Here is an 18,498-nt window from a genome sequence, read left to right on the forward strand (position 1 = left end):
ATGACTTTTACAACATAAGCATGTTTTATACATCATCCTGGTGACGTGGATTCTATCTCTTCTCTCAACACACACCATCCAAGTCTGGACATGGGTTGGGTGTAGCTTAGGGGTCCTTGCCTCTCGATCACAAGGCCTTTAATTACTTATCCAGCATCACCGTCGAACAAGCACAAAACAGAAGCAGGCCACCAAACTAGGACATAGTATCTTCAGTGGTCCAGCACTAAGTCGGAAATTATTTCAGTACACTGTTCCATTGTCAGCACACACACGAACCTCACAGAAGAGAGCATGGGATAGCCGTTTGTTTCATAAATAATTGCAGATCACGCGCTATGGCCTGGGCTAGGTTTATAGTTTAATATTAACAGTGTGGACTTCAAGGGCACGTCTCTCAGAGCAAAGATGTTCATTCTACCTTTCGGCTTTTTCTTATCTAAGTGAAGTGATTTGAGATTTCCTTATTCTCAAAGAGTTTGTAACTTGTAAAGTAGGGAGACAGGCTTCACCCGAAATGTCCACCCTACAGTGAAGCCTAATACCTGTCAGAATTTTGTAGTTTTTCATTCCTGGGTTTTTTTTTCTTATTCTTTTTTTTATTTAATGTTTATTTAAATTCTTGTGAGAGCACAGACACACCTATAATGTGAGCACTTCGGTGATAGAGGCAGGAGATCAGGAGTTCAAGGTCATCCTCAGACATAAAGGGAGGCCAGCGAAGGTTACATGAGACCTGCCTTAGCCTAGACCTCTTCCCCACAGAGTGAACAGTCATGGAACCAGTGTCATCCCTTTCTCATAGATGAAAAAATAGAGACTCGGAAAGATGAACTGACTTATTCCATTCCTCTCAGGAGACTCACTGTAACTAAATACCCAAACAGAAAGGAATGGCCGAGGAAAAGTCAGAGAGATGACGCAGTGTTGAGCCTGTTTGTAAAGCCCTGTGATCCCAAGTTCTTGAGGGACTAAGCTCTGAGGATCACAAGTTCAAGGCTTGCTTGAGCTACAGAATACGGAATATAGAATACAGAATGCATTTAAGGCAGCTTAGGTCACTATTGAGATCCCCTATGTTTTTAAAGAGCTGGGTATACAGGTGAAAGGTCCAGTACCTACCTAGCATTCTTTTTTTTATTTTTAAAAAAATGATTTATTTATTTCCTCATTTCATGTGTGTGAGTACACTGTAGCTGTCTTCAGACACACCCAAAGAGGGCATCAGATCCCATTACAGATGGTTGTGAGCCACCATGCGGTTGCTGGGAATTGAACTCAGGACCTCTGGAAGAGCAGTCAGTGCTCTTAACTGCGGAGCCATCTCTCCAGCCCATACCTAGCACTCGTGAGTAACCTACTCTCAGTGCCACAAAAGCAGAAGGAAGATGGCAAATGAAAAACATTAAAACGAGTGTCACTGGAGCATCATACCATGGCAAGAACTGGCTCTCGTGAGATGTCTGGTACTTATGGTTAGAGGAGAGAGAAGGTAAAGGCTTGGATGTGACCATGGCAGAGTGGTTTAAACACCAGTGGCTTTTTGACTAGAATACATATTTTGTCCTTCTTCCCCACATGGAGAACAGCTGAAAAGCTTAGGCATTCTACAATGAGCAGGTCAGGCGGACATAAGAAGACCGAAGGGTCATGAGAAGGTGGAGGAACTCAGTACTCAGCACTCAGGAGCAGTGTGGCAGGGATCACCTGAGTGTCTCGTAGATCTGACCTTACTGTTCCAGATTAGGTGATGGCAGCCTCAAAACACCAAGAAATGTGGTGGGGGTGGGTGGAGAAAGTTCCCAAATGCCACAGGAAAGACTGACCTCACACCCACCCTTTGTATGACTTAAGGGATAGAGATGGGGGAGGACTGGGAGTTTCACTTTCCTTCCTTCCCTCCCTCCTTCTTTAACTATTTACTTTTTATTATATGTAAGTGTCCTGGCTCTATGCATGCATGTGCACCTCATGTATGCCCTTGAACTGAGTCACAGATAGTTGTGAGTCACATGTACATGCTGGGATCCGAACCCAGGTCCTCTGTAAGAACAGTGCCTTAACCACTGAACCGGCTCTCCAGCCTCAGGAAGAGCCTCAGTTTCATTCATGCTGTACAGTCCCTTTTACCTCTCCGATCCCTCCACAGTGTCAGTAGAGATGGTGTGGGGGCTACACCTCTGCTTCCCTGGACACACACGGCCGTTCTTTTCCCACTGAGGTGCATTAGTCACCTTCACACCAGCTTGACCAGATACTTGGCACACAGAAGTGAAGGGGAGGCAAGGTTTATTTTGGTGTATGGTTTAAGAACTGTCCTGAAGGGAAGGGGTATTCACGGCAAGCGTATTCACATGATGGCAGAAAGGAAGCACAGGAGGGAGATACAGAAGGAAGTGAAGGTAAGATACAGCACCAAGGACATGGCTCATAAGGCCTACCACCTCCTCTTAGACCTCACCTCCTACCTTCAGCACCTACCAATCATGTCTTCTCGGGACTGCACAGAGGCTAATCGTGTATGCTGTCAGAGCACTCATGTGATGTGGAAACCCACCACAGGTGCTGGCAGTGCTTTACCACTCAGCAGCCCATAAGCACTTTGCCACCATCCAGAAGTAACAAGACTATAGCCTCCTGGTGTCACAACACCACATAGAACACAGCAATGAGGCATCCCTTCTCCTAGCAGGAGACAACTGCATTCCTAACACGAGTCTGGCGACCCCCTCTCTTCCCAGCATTGTGGGGAGGTCCCCACTCCCACCTCACTTGGTGACGTCAGAGTCTGGGGGGAAGGATCCCAGATGTGTTTCTGCACAGCAGTGGTGTGATAGTGTCCCCTGCTGTACTGGGATGGCAGGAGAGAGAGAAGCTAAAGCAGAACATTTAAGAAGCAGACCCTCACAACAGACAAAAGAACCGAATTATCATCCCAAGAACCAGGACCTCACGGGGGACTTCAAAACTCACTCTGTTAGCACCCACATGGAGAAGACAGGAAAGCCAGCATTGTGTAGCAAAGATGTTGCTGCATGGATGATCCGGCTGCCCTGAAGAACAAAGATGTGTGCCCCAAGCAGGATCACCAGAGGAGGGCAGAGTCTGGACAGAGTAGAAACTGACCATCACTTCAAGATCGGAAACACCTGCTAAAGTACGGACGGGAGAAAGGGCAGGCTGAGCCAAGACCTGATGAACTAGAGACATCGCACTGCCCACTCAGACAACCAAGAAAGCCACACAGAGTGGAAGCAGCAGCCTTGTGGAACATGGAGCTGTGACAGAAGATCTGATGTCAGCGGGCTCCGAGAGCAGGAAGGAAGACGGAGCTGGAAGTCTCTAGAATGGTTAAAGTTGGGATTTCTCAAACTCAATGTAAATAGGTAAATAAGGGCTGGGGAGATGGCTCAGCGGTTAAGAGCACTGACTGCTCTTCCAGAGGTCCTGAGTTCAAATCCCAGCAACCACATGGTGGCTCACAACCATCTGTAATGGGATCTGATGCCCTCTTCTGGTGTCTGAAGACAGTTAAGAGTGTACTTATATATAATAAATAAATAAATCTTTAATAAATAAACAAGCTTTTAGATGTGAGAAATTGGATGAGCCCCAAGCAGTTAAGTCAAAAGAAATCTGTAATGAGAGACATCTCAGTCAACCTTCTGGAAATTAAAGACACACACAGTAATTAATAACATAAAATAAAATCTTAAGACAAGAAAGCGCATGGAGGTCACTCATGCTCAGCCTGCACTCTGTGTCCCAGTCACTGTTATGGTGAGGAACTGTCAGAGTGGAGAGGGATGGTCAGTGACTGCCAGGTTTTCAACACACGTGGCCGCCTGCTAAAACAAACGAACATCCCCAGGGACCTGTAGAAACTCTAGCAGTAAAATTCCATAGGTACCAGATACAAAATTATCATAAAATTAACTGTATTATATTTTAGCAAGAAATATGTAGACACTGAAAATTTAAAATAGATAAACATTTATAAAAATTAAAAGACTTATAAGTTTAGCAAACGTATTGCATTTTAATTCTGGAAATGATGCAATAATGATGAAAAAATCAGAGACTGTGTAGAACAATGCAGCACAGTCCCTGCGTGGGCTAGAAGACGGCACACATTGAGAACAGAGGACAGGTGATACCCATTTGGCACCTCAGTCTCTCCTCCATATTGAGCCGAGGAGACGAGATTCTTCTCATCCATGTGGAGAAGCAGAAGGGCTCACAAGGTAAACAGCAGGTTATAGGTTACGTCTGGCCTGAGCATGCTCAGCACAACTGATTCCTGTACTCTCTGTGCAGTTGCAGGTATCAGAATTACAGGGTGCTGGCAAAGAAATAACCCGTAAATTAACACAGAATAGGATAGAGAACCAAGAAAAAAAGACCCATTTACTATACCCAGTTGATTTTAGACCAAGCTCTCTCTGAGGGAGGGTAACCTTTAAAAACTCCATTTCCCCATTTCTTTGTATGTCTGTGTCTCTGTGTTAGTGTGCAATGTTCTTGTGGAAGCCACTCGAGCGCCTTGGATTTTCTGGGGCAGGAGCTCTAGGCAGTTGGGAGCTTCTGGTGTGGGCGCTGGACATGGAACTCTGAAAGAACAGCAAATGTTCTTAAGTACAGCGCTAACTCCTTCGCCTCCTAGGGGGCCTTTCTAAGAACTGGGGTTTGAATGGGTGGACGCACACAGGCACACAACCAGCCTTGGCTGCAGTCTCGTGTTTTATATAAAACAACCAACAGAACTCTCAAAAATGGGTCAAAACTACAAATAAAAACAAACTTTTTATTTTATGGAGACAAATCTTTAGGACATAGCACTAGCTAATGATTCCATGAGACTTAATACCAGAAGCGTGGTTTATACGTGGAAAATTAAAGGGAAATTTTAAGGTCATTGTTGTTGTTGTTGTTGTTGTTGTTGTTGTTGTTGTTGTCTCTGTTAAAAGTCTGGAGACCTTAGCTGCATGCTGAGGAAACATGTGTCAACACACATGCAACAGAGGACTAGTGCTTCACGTGAGAGCTCTCCACAGTGGGAAGTGAGCGTTCAAGGTAAACCAGGCCTAAGAACCAGGCTAGCCTTGCTGGTGCACTCCCACAGTCCCAGCAGTAAGGGAGGCTGCACAGGAGGGTCACTCGGGTCCCTGGCAGTATGATGTCACCTTTTGTCAAAAGATTTTAAAAATAAATGAGAATGAAAACCAGTATCGTTCTTAACTCTAAATGAGGCGCGCGCTTGCATAATCACCCATTCCAAATTCAGGAACCGGAACCATGTGGATGCTTCCCTCAGGGCGTGACGTGGTCATTGCATGCTTGAACTCTCATCAGCTAAGGTTGTGATTGCCTAAGACTGCACAATATTGGTCCCTTCAACATTCCATCATGATGCGGGGTTCACAAGACTCTCTCCAGATTTCTAGGTAAACAGTTGCTAGTAGGGCTTGGGGAGCTCCGTCTCCTCCGGAAGATTTTTAGGCAGTTGGGACGGAAGGGACATTTCTTCACAGGTACAGCATTGTAACTTTCTCATGCTCCTGTATGCAGCCCATGTTGCTGTAAGCAACTCTAACTAATTGAGGCATACACAGAAAGGGATGTGGAGGTGGGGCCAGGGGACCGTCTCCGTGGGTGAAAAAGCTAGCAGAGTTCATCCCTGCAGTCCGTATAGAAGTGAAGGCAGAGCCACCCCCACAGAGTTGACCTCTGACTTCCATGTGTGTACGTTGTACGCATTATACGCACACGAAATAAGTTTTAAAAAACCTTAGGACCTGAAAGTAGAAGTAGGGTTAGTCAGGAATTTAAAAAAAGGATTAGCGGGAGTGAGCTTAGACGAGAGGGAGTGGGCGTGGACAAGAGGGAGTGGGAGGGGACAAGAGGGAGTGGGAGGGGACAAGTGGGAGTGGATAAGAGGGAGTGGGCAGGAACAAGAGGGAGTGGGAGGGGACAGGAAGGAATGGGGTAATGGGGGTGAACATAATCAAAATGCATTATATATGCACATATGAAAATCTCATAATGAAACTCATCATTATGTATAACGAATGTATGCTAATAAAAGCTTTTAAAAGTATTGTTAAAAAGATGCAGAAGGGTAACTCAGTGAAGTGCCCTGAGTTAGACCCATTGAACCCATGTTAAGATCAGAGCCTGGCAGTGCACCCAAAGAGTCCCAGCTAGATTCCTGGGACTCACGGACGGTGCGGTCCTGCTTACTTGTGGGGGCTCAGGTCAGTGTGAGATTGTAGCCAACGAACAATGCCAAGGTTATCTCTGGCCTTACACACATACAAACACAGATGCACGCGCGCGCGCACGCACACACACACACACACATCCATACATGAACACGCACACGTGTGCTACACAACACCAAACACACACCCACGCACACACGTGCACACACACACACATCCATACATGAACACGCACACGTGTGCTACACAACACCAAACACACACCCACGCACACACGTGCACACACACACACACATCCATACATAAACATGCACACATGTGCTACACAACACCAAACACACACGCGCGCACATGGCATGGCATTTTACTGAAGATGATTTGCACGTGACAAAGTTGTCCATGAAAGGGTTTCAGCATCATTACCCGTTAGAGAAATGCCGGGTGCTGTGCACCTATCTTAATGGCTAACAGAGAAAGTCCCAGTGGCTCTTGTTAAAGTGGTTCTGGGCGCAGGAAGTGGATTATTCATGTATTGTTGAGGAGAAGTAAAATGAGAATAATTTTGCAGAACAGTTTTGGAAGTTGATCAAAAAACGAATTCTGAGCTACCATACAATTGAGCAATGCATTCCTGGCATTTATCCCAGAGAAGTGAACATTTACATTTATACATAAACCTGTGGCAAAGGCAGATAGCTTTATTGTAGTAGCCCACACTAGTAAGAGCCCAGCTGTCATTCAGGGGACGAGCAGTTAAACCAACAGTGCTGTGCCCATGCACGAATACTATGTAGTAATAAAGTGAGCACACTTCTGACACCCAACTGTCAGATCAGTCTGGGGACTGTGCTCATGGAAAACAGCCAATTCCAGAGTTTCACTTACATGAATGATCCTATTTTTATATTGTTATTTATACAATATTGTTAGTTTTATTTTTGTCCAACACGGTCTCACTATGTCAACCCAGGCTGACTTCGAACTCAGGGTCCCGCCTCAGCTTCTTGCGTGCTGAGATTCTAGGCACGCACCTTCCCCACTCCGGACTTTCAGCATCCTAGACTCCATAGCATTTGAGAAGCGGCCAATCGCTCTGTAGTTGCCAGGGACTGGAGAGAGGTCTGATGGGACAGGAGTTGAATGCGGTTGTAAAAGAGGACCCCTTAGGGCCAGTGAGATGGTTCAGTTAGTTCTGTAAACCCAGTGACCAAGGTTCATCCCCAGGACCCATGGAAAGGTGGTAAGAAAGAAAGAACCAAGTCCACCAGTTTGTAGCCATCGCCTGCGTGCCCAGAACACACATCGTGCACACACACGGTGAAGAACTGGAGCACCAGAAAGATGGCTATAGAATGTTCTATGTTCCGTTGACTGTCAATGTCAGTTCTCTGTTTATGATTTTTTGCTCTAATGGATAAGATATTATTACTAGGGAAAATTAGATAAAAAAATATAGAAGATACTTACTTTTTAAAATGTATGTGAATCTATAATTACCACAATGTAAAGTATTTATAGAAAAATGAATCAAAAGATCTTTTATGTACAACAAATGACAGTAAGGTAGAAATGGGCTTTTGCAAAGTTTTTTTTTTTAAGATTTATTTTATTTATTCCATGTATGTAAGTACACTGTTGCTGTCTTCAGACACACCTGAAGGGGACATCGGATCCCATTATGAATGGTTGTGAGCCACCATGTGGTTGCTGGGAATTGAACTCAGGACCTCTGGAAGAGCAGTGAGTGCTCTTAACCGCTGAGCCATCTCTCTAGCCCTTTTTGTAAAGTTTTGAACACCGAAATATAATTTGTGTTTTGTTCTCTGGATAATAAGGAGCAGTAATCATTCCTGATTATGCACATGCACAAAATGAGCTAATAGTTCAAGGCTAGCCTGGGCTATGTACTGAGACCCCACTACAAAAACAAAACATAACAGAAACAGCGCTTAAGACTTGATGCCGAGGGGTTGGGGATTTAGCTCAGTGGTAGAGCACTTGCCTAGCAAGCGCAAGGCCCTGGGTTCGGTCCCCAGCTCCGAAAAAAAACAACAAAAAAAAAAGACTTGATGCTGAACCCTTGAGCATTGCAGTGGAAGCATGGACGGCCCTACTCTCCCCTGGGGTTTTCTGTCTTGAGGAAAATACGTTCAGAAATGAAGTGAGTGGTAGTGTGCCAAAAGAAAAGGAGATTTCAGTGGAGGTGTCTTGGAATAGTACATATCTATATTGTGCTCAGTATTTGACCTCAAACAACTTACTTGTCAAGTAAGTCTTGGGATCCTTCTGTGAAGCACAGACATAGTAAGTTCTCAGTACATGGTGGAGACCACTGTGGGTATTTTGAACAATTTGGTTTGTAAAGGTGGCCTTGAACTTTTAGTCCTCCTACCTGAGTTTCCTAAGTTCTGGGATTATAGATATGTGACCCACATTCACAGGGCGTAGGTTGAACAGTCTTGATGAACAGCTGGATTTGAGAACTCCAAGTGGGGAAGTGGGAATTTAGAGGCTCTGATGCAATATTGGGGTAGGATAGACGACGTCCCTCTGTTTCCATGCAGTGGGAAGACTTGGCTGGCTAGCACAGAAAGCTATACTGAGAGATAACATGCGATGTTACAAAATGTACATTAATATTTAAAAGAAGTCATCCTGCTTTTTACTGTCTTGTGATTTTTGGTTTCAAACAATATTGGAGTTGGTGCTGCTGCACGCAGGGCAGTTTTCCACAGCCTAAAGACCGCTTTCCAATGCTGTTATTTGTTGCTTCTTTAGAGATCGGAAATGCGTACGCCGTTTTAAGCAATCCAGAGAAACGAAAACAGTATGACCTTACAGGCAGCGAGGAGGAAGCCTGTAGTCCCCAGAGCAACGGCAGGTTCAACTTCCACCGCGGCTGCGAGGCTGACATAACTCCGGAAGACCTGTTCAATATCTTTTTTGGCGGTGGATTTCCTTCAGGTACTCGGGTCAACTGTCTTCCCTTAGCTAGACTGCCTATAGATTTCCAGCATTCCATCTGCACTGTTCGATTCTGAGACAGAGTTTCACTGTAGCATGGCACTCCCTGTGTAACCCAGGCTAATCTCTAACTGACAGCAACTCTCCCTCCTCAGTCTCTCAAGTGTTGGGGTTGCAGGCTTGAGCATGAGGGTCTCCCTGCATTTTCCACAGTGCTGGCTTTCTATCAAAGAAGGGAAAATTTTAGGGGCTATCAATGTTAATAAGCCTGCCTCTTAGTACTCCCAGAGAGTACTTTAATTTTAAAAAATAGTGGCTGAGTGTAGATACCTTGTTTTATTAAAAAGAGAAGAAAAGGAATATAGACAGGAAACCCTGAAGCAGTGAATCATAACTGTTACAATTAGCAGACGCCTCTGGTATGTGGTAGTGACTGACATTAGTCCTTTGGCACCTCAAATGACATTATAGACATTAATGCCAGTGTACATAAATGTCTTCATCCTTGTCTTCATTGAAATAGTAGACAGTCTGATTGACACACAAACCTTTTGAACAAGGAATAACCATTTGAACGAGGGTGTCAGGGAGTGTAGGTTTCCACTAAGTAGATCATACCGCATTAGTGTAAGTAGCATAAACTCTTATTTTTACTTACTGTGCATTGCTTATGTGGAAATAAATTTAAGAATGGTTTCTTTTTTCTTTTTTTTTCTCCATCTTTATTAACTTGGGTATTTCTTATTTACATTTCTTATTCCCTTTCCTGGTTTCTGGGCCAACATCCCCCTAGCCCCTCCCCTCCCCATCCTCCCCCCATTACCGCCCTCCCCCCAACAATCACATTCACTGGGGGTTCAGTCTTGGCAGGACCCAGGGCTTCCCCTTCCACTGGTGCTCTTACTAGGATATTCAATGCTACCTATGAGGTCGGAGCCCAGGGTCAGTCCATGTATAGTCTTTGGGTAGTGGCTTAGTCCCTGGAAGCTCTGGTTGGTTGGCATTGTTGTTCATATGGGGTCTCAAAGAATGGTTTCTTTAAGCTCTAAGTTGTTTCATGGCATTAATGTAAGGTACTCATTCAAAATGAGAATTTGACCTGATGGCTCTTTTAATATCATTGAGAAAGAGTTGTCATTGATAGGACATTTTGCAAAGCATCCTTGAGTTGTAAAAATACAAATGAATGACCATAACTGCAACCTGTGTTTTAACAAACTGAGACCCATTACCTCGAAGAAAAGTTACTAAACTAGCAATTTTGATTGAATATATGTTGTGAACAGTCAGAAATCTTTGAAGCAATAATTTTCTTCTTAGTAGTTAGTTCTCAGTTCTTGGTGAGTTATAATGTGGCTTATTTTGTCAGTAATAGCAATTTCTGGTTTTTTCACCCCATTTGAAAAGAACTTGGTGTCCATCTGGGATCCACTTTGATATATTAGCATTTAAAAACATTAATTATAATGTTGTCTTTGGATTTCTAGATAGGTTTGATTCGTTTAATTACAGTAATCAGAATTTTCAGAATAAAGACCTAAGGTTTCTAGAAATAATCACCAACCATGATGGTCCTTCATGTTTGAGGTGTTACTGAGGAACTCTTCCCCACGTTTTCACAAAGGAATGTAGGGAAGCTGGATCTGGGAGCCCACGTCTTTAAGAAGGTGGAGGCAAGAAGATCACACAGTAAACATTCATTATTCAAAACAAACAGCCATTGTTTTAGTAACCTCCAAGAAGGTGGGCATGGCGGCTGGGCTTTGAATCACAACAGGGAAAGCAGATAAACAGGGAAAGCCATTTTCTTTTCCCATTCACAGTTGTTTCCTAACTTCGCCTTGTGTTTAATTTCCCAGGTAGTGTACATTCATTTTCAAATGGCCGGGCTGCTTACAGCCATCAACATCAGCACCGACACAGTGGGCACGAAAGAGAAGAAGAAAGAGGAGATGTATGTTTACAGTGTAATAATAAGTCTCAAAATGTCAAGTTCCAGTTCAGGAAAGCAATTAGAGTGGACTAAAAATAGGGCAGGTTGTTTTAGGAAAAAAAATGACATTTCTCTTAGCACGTGTTCAAAAGAGACTCAGAAGTCCTGTGAGAGTAATGTAGGTGCAGGGGTAGAGGCCACAGTAGGGTGATGGCCGCACTGTCATCCTTCCAGTTTGCTGTTGCGTAATTCTGACAAAGGAAGATCTGTATTTTGCATGTTCTGAAGGTGATGTCTTTTTATTGATCCCGAAAGGTTATGAAGCGATGCAGACAAACTCAGTCAGAAGTCTGTCTGCCTTTGCTTGGTTCAAAGGCAGCTACACTTGGCGGCTTCTATCGCTTAAACTCTTACATGCAAAGCTGAGTGGAGAGGACAGAAGGCTAGACGTGAAGAGGCCTGAGGCAGCCCCACCACACATCCAGGCACACACCTAGTCGTCTCTGTGTGTGTGACCCGAGGGGGCTTGCTTATCTGTAAAGCGGGATCCAGCCCTAAGGCACTGCCCTCAATGGCCACAGGAATCCCTATCAGAGTGTATGGCAGGCCGCTGGTTTGTGACGGTCTGACCCAGTCTACGCCCTCTGGTCTCTTTTCAGGGAGGCTTTTCCGTGTTTATCCAGCTCATGCCTGTCATTGTGCTGATCCTTGTGTCCCTGTTAAGCCAGCTGATGGTCTCCAATCCTCCGTATTCCTTATACCCCAGGTCGTAAGTAGCCAAGCGAAAGTTGCTGTTGTGTCTTCCCTTGGAGCGTCCTGTGATGCTTTCAAGAGCCCACTCATCTACGGGAGTGTCCCTAACTTAATAGCTAACACAAGTGATACGTTTCTTCTGTCCTTCTTGGTGGCGTACACTTCTGTCCCACTGTGGATAAGGACAGAAGGGCTATGACTGAATTTGAATTTAACACGGTAGTTAATACACTGACATGAAAGACAGGAAGGAAGGGGACAAAGTGATTGCTCTTCTACAAATGTCATTAAGTGAGAGACGATTTAAGTGAACAGGAGATAAAGGAAGCCTAACTTAAAAACAATCTGAATCCTCTGTAAAAAGCGGCTTGTTTTCTGAGAATGTAACTAATACTGATGTTCACTTCAAATTACTTTCCCCTTTGCTCCTTGATTTGCGCAGTAGGACACAATCTTAATTAAAAGAAGGATAACCATCTGTCTCTTTTGCAGTGGACAAACTATTAAAATGCAGACGGAGAACCTGGGCGTGGTGTACTACGTCAACAAGGACTTTAAAAGCGAATATAAAGGAGCGCTGTTACAGAAGGTAGAAAAGAGTGTGGAAGAGGATTACGTGACTAACATCCGGAATAACTGCTGGAAAGAAAGGCAGCAGAGTAAGTCTGTCATGTTCCCACTGTCTTAGAAAGCCTTGGAGTCTCCGGAGTCATTGCTGTGGATTTCCTTACCTAAGGAGTGCTCAGAGATCACGTGGTTTATATGGGAATTCAGTACACGAATAAGTACAGTCAGCCCCCGTGTCTCAGGCCTCTCTCATCCCTGTTTTCAATCAGCCGCCAATCAAAATGGTGCAGAAAAAGAGCCGTTGTACCTGTCCCGAATGTGTGCGGATGTTTTTGTTGTCAATGTTCCCTAATCCATCCGCCCTAACGCTTGCTGCATGACGCCACCACCTTAGGCAACATGTGTAAGCCGGAAGTAATATGCATAGGTATAGGCTCTATGCAAACACAGATGTTTGTACAGGACACTTACACATCCTTCTCTCTTAGCGTCTGGAGGTTCTGGAAGCAATCTAGCATGTCTACTGAGGATTGCATGTAGTGATTTTTATACATGTGGCAAACTATAGTAATTGTATAGTGTAAGAACCTACAGTGTTTAATAAACATTTCGTTGAGTAGATTGCCTTACTTGATACTTCCTCCAATCTCACATTACCCGGAAGACCAATTTACTTGCCTCTAAACTAGGTACCTTATCACTACAGCATGAGGTTCAGTAAGCATTTAACATGGTGGCTTAGGCCAGTCAGTGTTATTTTGTTATGCAAGGGTGCTGATGGACCCAGTGCTAAGCAGATCTTGCGGACCATAGCTACAGTGAGTTCATGAGAGCAGCAATGACATCATGCCTGTGAACATCACGCCACATCCCTCCAGCCCGTCCAGCTCTGCCTTCTGCCCATGCTCCCTGAGCTTTGGAGGGATGGTAGCCACGTCCTGTTTAGGGCTGCACCTTCTGCAGTCACATACGCTCATTACCTGGACAGCTTATAAGTCTGTAGTCACCACCATTCATCGCAAAGACAAACTCTCTCTCCGAAGATGGCAGCATGTTAATCATGGGATTGTAAACAAGTATTTAAGGACAAGTTCATTGTGTCCATTTAGCAAAACAACAGAGTAGCTTCTCCAACCAGGCCTGTGGCCTTTTAGCCATAGGGTTTTGTCTAGGTTTACAGTACCACGTGAATGCTTTCCTGTCAAGTGGACCTCAACTCTGGTCAGAAAGTAGTTATTCACCCCCCACCCATAACAGCTATAGCATTTATTCTATGATAGACACATACTATCTAAAAGATTAGTAGGTTGGGCCACAGCATCCACAGCTGAATTAGACTGTGCATAGCAATGCTTCATCAGTCTGAATAGCTTTTTGGCACCATGAAAACTATCTGGGAAGAGCAGGCTTCTAGCTCAGGTCTAGTCTGATTTTCCCATGACCAGGCATGTAATACGTTTAGCCTTAAGGTCTCATCATATGACTCTAGCAGGCAAAGTTATGGCGATTGATTCAAGTTGTGCGGTGGGGGTATTTGCATCTTTGGGTGGGGGGTGCACATATATTCCAAGTTTTTGTCATGTGTGAATACACACACAATACTGGCACTTGGGGTGCTTGTGCAGAAGGACCACACATTTGAGGCCAGCTTGGGCTATTTAATGAAGTCCATTCTGAAGAAGGAAGAGGAGGAAGAAGAAAAAGTGGAGGAAGAGAAGGAGGAAGAACATGTTTTAATTTGTTTTTAAGTGTTGGGATTATCACAAAACCACAACAAACACAGCCACTGGCAGCCATGATTCTCAGGTAATATCTTAGAAAAGCCCCAGAGAATATTCCAGAGCAGTCACTTAAGCCACTTGGCTCAGGGGTGACAGGGGAGGGCTCTGGGGGGGGGCGTGGCAGGGCTCTTGCCTTATTTCTTTTTGATGTTGATTCTGTGTGCTAAGTTCAAAGTAAAATTATATAAAGAAAAGGCCCAACGGATGTGGTGGTGAATGCCTTTAATAATAGCACTCTGATTTCAAGGCCAGGCTGGTCTACATAGTGAGTTTCAGTACAGCCAGGACTATGTAGAGACCCTGTCCAAAGAAAAATTCTTTTAAATAAAAGAAAAACTCTGAGTGAAGTAGTTTATAGGAATCATACTTGATTCTTCCTTCCTTTTTTATTTCTTTCTTCAAAGTCAGTTAAGAGAAGTATGAATGTATGTGTGTGTATATATATATATATATACACATACATATATAGAGTGTTATTTAAACTTAAGCAACTAAGGTGATGTAAATTATTATTAACTAGCAACCATCTGACATACAGAAACAGATATGCAGTATGCAGCAAAAGTGTACCGTGATGAACGGCTACGGAGGAAGGCGGACGCCCTGAGCATGGACAACTGCAAAGAGCTGGAGCGGCTGACCAGCCTGTACAAGGGCGGGTAACCGAGTGCTGCCCGCTCCCTTCCTTGTACTGTCTTTTCTGTAAATTCCATGTCGCCATGAAGCGAAGAAGACTTGATTAAAGACTAAGCTGAGTAGTTGATTCCTGAGACCTTGGACTGTTAATGATCTACTGGCTCATTTCAATAGTAAGAACTGAAAACTAAATATTTTAGTATGCTTCTGCAATTACTTTCTCTTAAAATCTTACATGATTCCTTCCGAGGTCTGGAGAGGATTATCACACCTGTAGCAATTGCCAGTTTTGTGAGTCTCCAGTATTCCTTTGCCATGTAAATATTTCTAGGATGATTTTGTATACATATGAGCGCTTGCCTTTTATTTAAATTACGTTAGTGTTTAGCTCCATGAGACACTCCGTTCAGGCCGATGGAATGGACACAGTCACATTTCCCATGAGGTGTTTGGGTGTGTGCAATTTAAACAATGAAAATTTTTTTCAAAAAGAAAAAACAAAACTTTATGTAAAATCTTATATCAGTGTAGAAGGAATCGACACTTTTAATATTGTTCTTATATTTCAGAATATATAATGATATAAACGAACCAGTGTTTACTACCAGTCTGCTCTTTAGTTTATGAATTGCTAAGCCATACATAGGAATGAAATGCTATAAGATAGATTCTAAATGAAATATGACGACAAATATTACGCTAAGTGAGTTTTCCATGGTAAGTTGCAATTACGCCATTCACAATTCCAGTAATTCAAAGTTAGCCCCAAATGTTCACTTATGTGTCTTTCAAGGCTACTGAAGCTTCTGAAACAAAAGATGACCTTTCTTCCTATGGAAATTCAGTTTCATGGAGATAACTGAAGCAGCACCCCCCAAAGCAAATGGATTCTTCTACACATAAGTAATAAGAACAAAATGACCACTACGCCCAGCTTTGTGCCTTTCCGACTGAGGCTGGCTTACTTGACAGCATGGTGTGTTGGGCCAAAGTAGCCCTGTGCAGAGATAGAACAGCATTTAGTGCAGTGCTTAACAACAAGCCATCAGAGCAGTGATTGACAGCAAGCCTTCAGAGCAGTGATTGACAGCAAGCCTTCAGAGCAGAGATTGACAGCAAGCCTTCAGAGCAGTGATTGACAGCAAGCCTTCAGAGCAGTGATTGACAGCAAGCCTTCAGAGCAGTGATTGACAGCAGGCCATCAGAGCAGTGATTGACAGCAGGCCATCAGAGCAGTGATTGACAGCAGGCCATCAGAGCAGTGATTGACAGCAAGCCTTCAGAGCAGTGATTGACAGCAGGCCAGCAGAGCAGTGATTGACAGCAAGCCTTCAGAGCAGTGATTGACAGCAAGCCTTCAGAGCAGTGATTGACAGCAGGCCATGAGAGCAGTGATTGACAGCAGGCCATCAGAGCATGCTGAGCTCCACCAACCCAGCCACTCATCAGGTCTTTAGAGTAAGCGCCTTGTAATGAAATCTGTGATGTAAAGTGAGAAACTACAGCCGGGACTTGAAGCTTGGCTGCCTACTGAGTTAGACGTGACCTCTGCTCTCCTGTGTTTAATGGTAGCAATGGCCCGAGGGTTTTGCTTCACTCAGTTAAAGAATTACAAACATATTTTTGGTAGTTTTTGTCATATTTCCCGCCCCCAATCCTTTGCCCAAGAACAAGAATGTTAGGCAGAGTGACTTTGTGCCTTTGATTACGGATTTCTCCCTAAATATTATTGGTTTATGTCATCTGTTGAACTCAAGCGGTCTCTTGTGTTCTGCCATCAGCTTCGTCAGTAGAAATACTGATTTAATAGTGGGTTGGATTACACACATTGTCCTAGGAGTCTGGAGAACCCAACCACCCTGCTAGAAACATGACCTTTGAAACTAGGAGTGCTGAAGAACGTGAAGGTTTGTTTTAAGTTTCCACATAATACGTTTCCTGCGAAACTATTAAAATGCTATACATCTTCTCGTCTTCAGTAGAAACTTTAGCCTCACAATTTACTTATTTTTGTTACTCTCTAAAGTAGAGTCTGGAGAGGAATAACTTCAAAGAACCGTGTTCCATAGCAGCTTCCTTCCTGCCCACTCCGTGTCTGTCAGTTTTGGCTGCCTCGTGCCCAGGTTCTGCTGAGTGCTCTCACGAAGGCAGGCGGGGGGCTCGGTGTAGGAATCAGTGCTGTTGGCTTAGAATAAACCTGCAGCTGAGTTTTACATCAGTTTCGGGCTCACAGGTCCAGGGCACACCCAGCCTTGTTCCCAGAGCCTTCCGTTCTGTTGGGCTTCCTTCGGCAGACTTCCTGTCTGCCCGTTAGCCTGAGTTAGTGCTGTTCAGTCCATGTGAGTTGTTTTCCGAGGCCATGTGCCTCTGAACACAGCTCGCCGTGGTTTCAACTTTCACTAGAAGCTCCTCCCTCAGCTGTCACTTCAGTGTCCACTTTGCGGGGATTTCTGAATTCCATGGAGCCGTTGTCATTCTTTTAACTCATTTACATCTTCGCCACCTGCTGACTGTGTTCTCTGGTACAAGATGATGAGGCTTGGAGCTTCTCCTGGTATCCTCTGGTCCTCCAAGATACTGACACGCTGCTTCTATGGTGTTTTTAGTGGATGCTCATTGTATCTTTGTTGTTTTGTTTGGTTTGGTTTTTCAAATTGAGTCAGGGTCTTACTCTTTAGCTCTGGTTGGCTCAAACTCTCAGTGGAGACCTGGCTGGCCTGGATCTCACAGAGATTGGCCGGCCCTCTACCCTGTCCCCACCATGCTGGGTTTATTAGCATGTACTCCCATACCTGGCAGTGATATTTTCATTTAGAGGAACACATAGCTTTTTATTTGCCATCCAGATCATGGATCTCACGTTTAACATATCCATTGGAATATCGTTTCAAATTCTCTAGTTTTTAAGGCTCTGTGGCAACCAAGTTCTTAAGTTTCTTGTTCACCTAAGCCCTTTGCTCTTCTTTAAAGAGCTTAAGTCCAGTGCAGTTCTTTTTAGCCCTTGGTTTTCCTACTGGAGACGTGAAGAATGACGCTTTGTGCACATTGCTTCACCTCAGCAACTTTCCTTAGTTCCCTTTTCATCTGCAGCCAGGTTTGCCCGGATTGTCTCGGTTGGCACAGCTTTTCCTCTTGCTCGGTTTGCCTCACCTTTAATGCAGACATTCAGCCTCGAGCTTTTGTGATTCAGCTGCTTGCCATTCCTGCGATTCCTGCAACTGTTTTCAATGGTTTTATTTTATTGATTCTTATGTTTGTGGTGTGTGTGTGTGTGTGTGTGTGTGTGTGTGTGTGTGTGTGTGCACACGCACATGTAGAGGTCAGAGAACACCTCGAAGGGGTTAGTTCTCTTTTTATACCTTGTTCAATTCTGTGGATTGAACTCAAGTTGTCAGGCTTAGGCAGGAAGTGTTTCACCACTGAGCATTCACACCAGCCCGATCTTAACTTAAAACAGACCTTAGCCTTTCACTGCAGAGGTACAGCTCTTTCTCCCTGGTAACTATGTGCAATATTTTTCATTTTCCCCTCTTCTCTTTTTTAATGTGTTTTATTAGCACACGTTACTTATATAGGAGAGTGGGTTTCCATTGTGACATTCTCATACACGCATACGATACATTTCATCGTCTTCACCCCTGTG

The 18,498-nt window shown here is 44.1% G+C and overlaps 1 protein-coding gene across 1 annotated transcript in view; it reads left to right on the top strand.

Annotated features, from left to right (window-relative positions):
* The window catches only part of Dnajb14 (DnaJ heat shock protein family (Hsp40) member B14), a 43,491-nt gene extending 28,045 nt beyond the window's left edge, over positions 1-15,446 (top strand). The window contains exons 4-8 of the mRNA NM_001109193.2: positions 9,000-9,185; positions 11,045-11,139; positions 11,778-11,887; positions 12,364-12,530; positions 14,758-15,446. Of these exons, the coding sequence (NP_001102663.2) occupies positions 9,000-9,185; positions 11,045-11,139; positions 11,778-11,887; positions 12,364-12,530; positions 14,758-14,882 (683 nt within the window). The 3' untranslated portion in view covers positions 14,883-15,446. The remainder of the gene's footprint in view (positions 1-8,999; positions 9,186-11,044; positions 11,140-11,777; positions 11,888-12,363; positions 12,531-14,757) is intronic.
* Positions 15,447-18,498: the final 3,052 nt, after the last annotated feature.

This window comes from Rattus norvegicus, chromosome 2, assembly GCF_021556685.1.
Source record: "Rattus norvegicus strain SHRSP/BbbUtx chromosome 2, alternate assembly SHRSP_T2T, whole genome shotgun sequence".
Classification (NCBI taxonomy): Eukaryota; Metazoa; Chordata; class Mammalia; order Rodentia; family Muridae; genus Rattus; species Rattus norvegicus.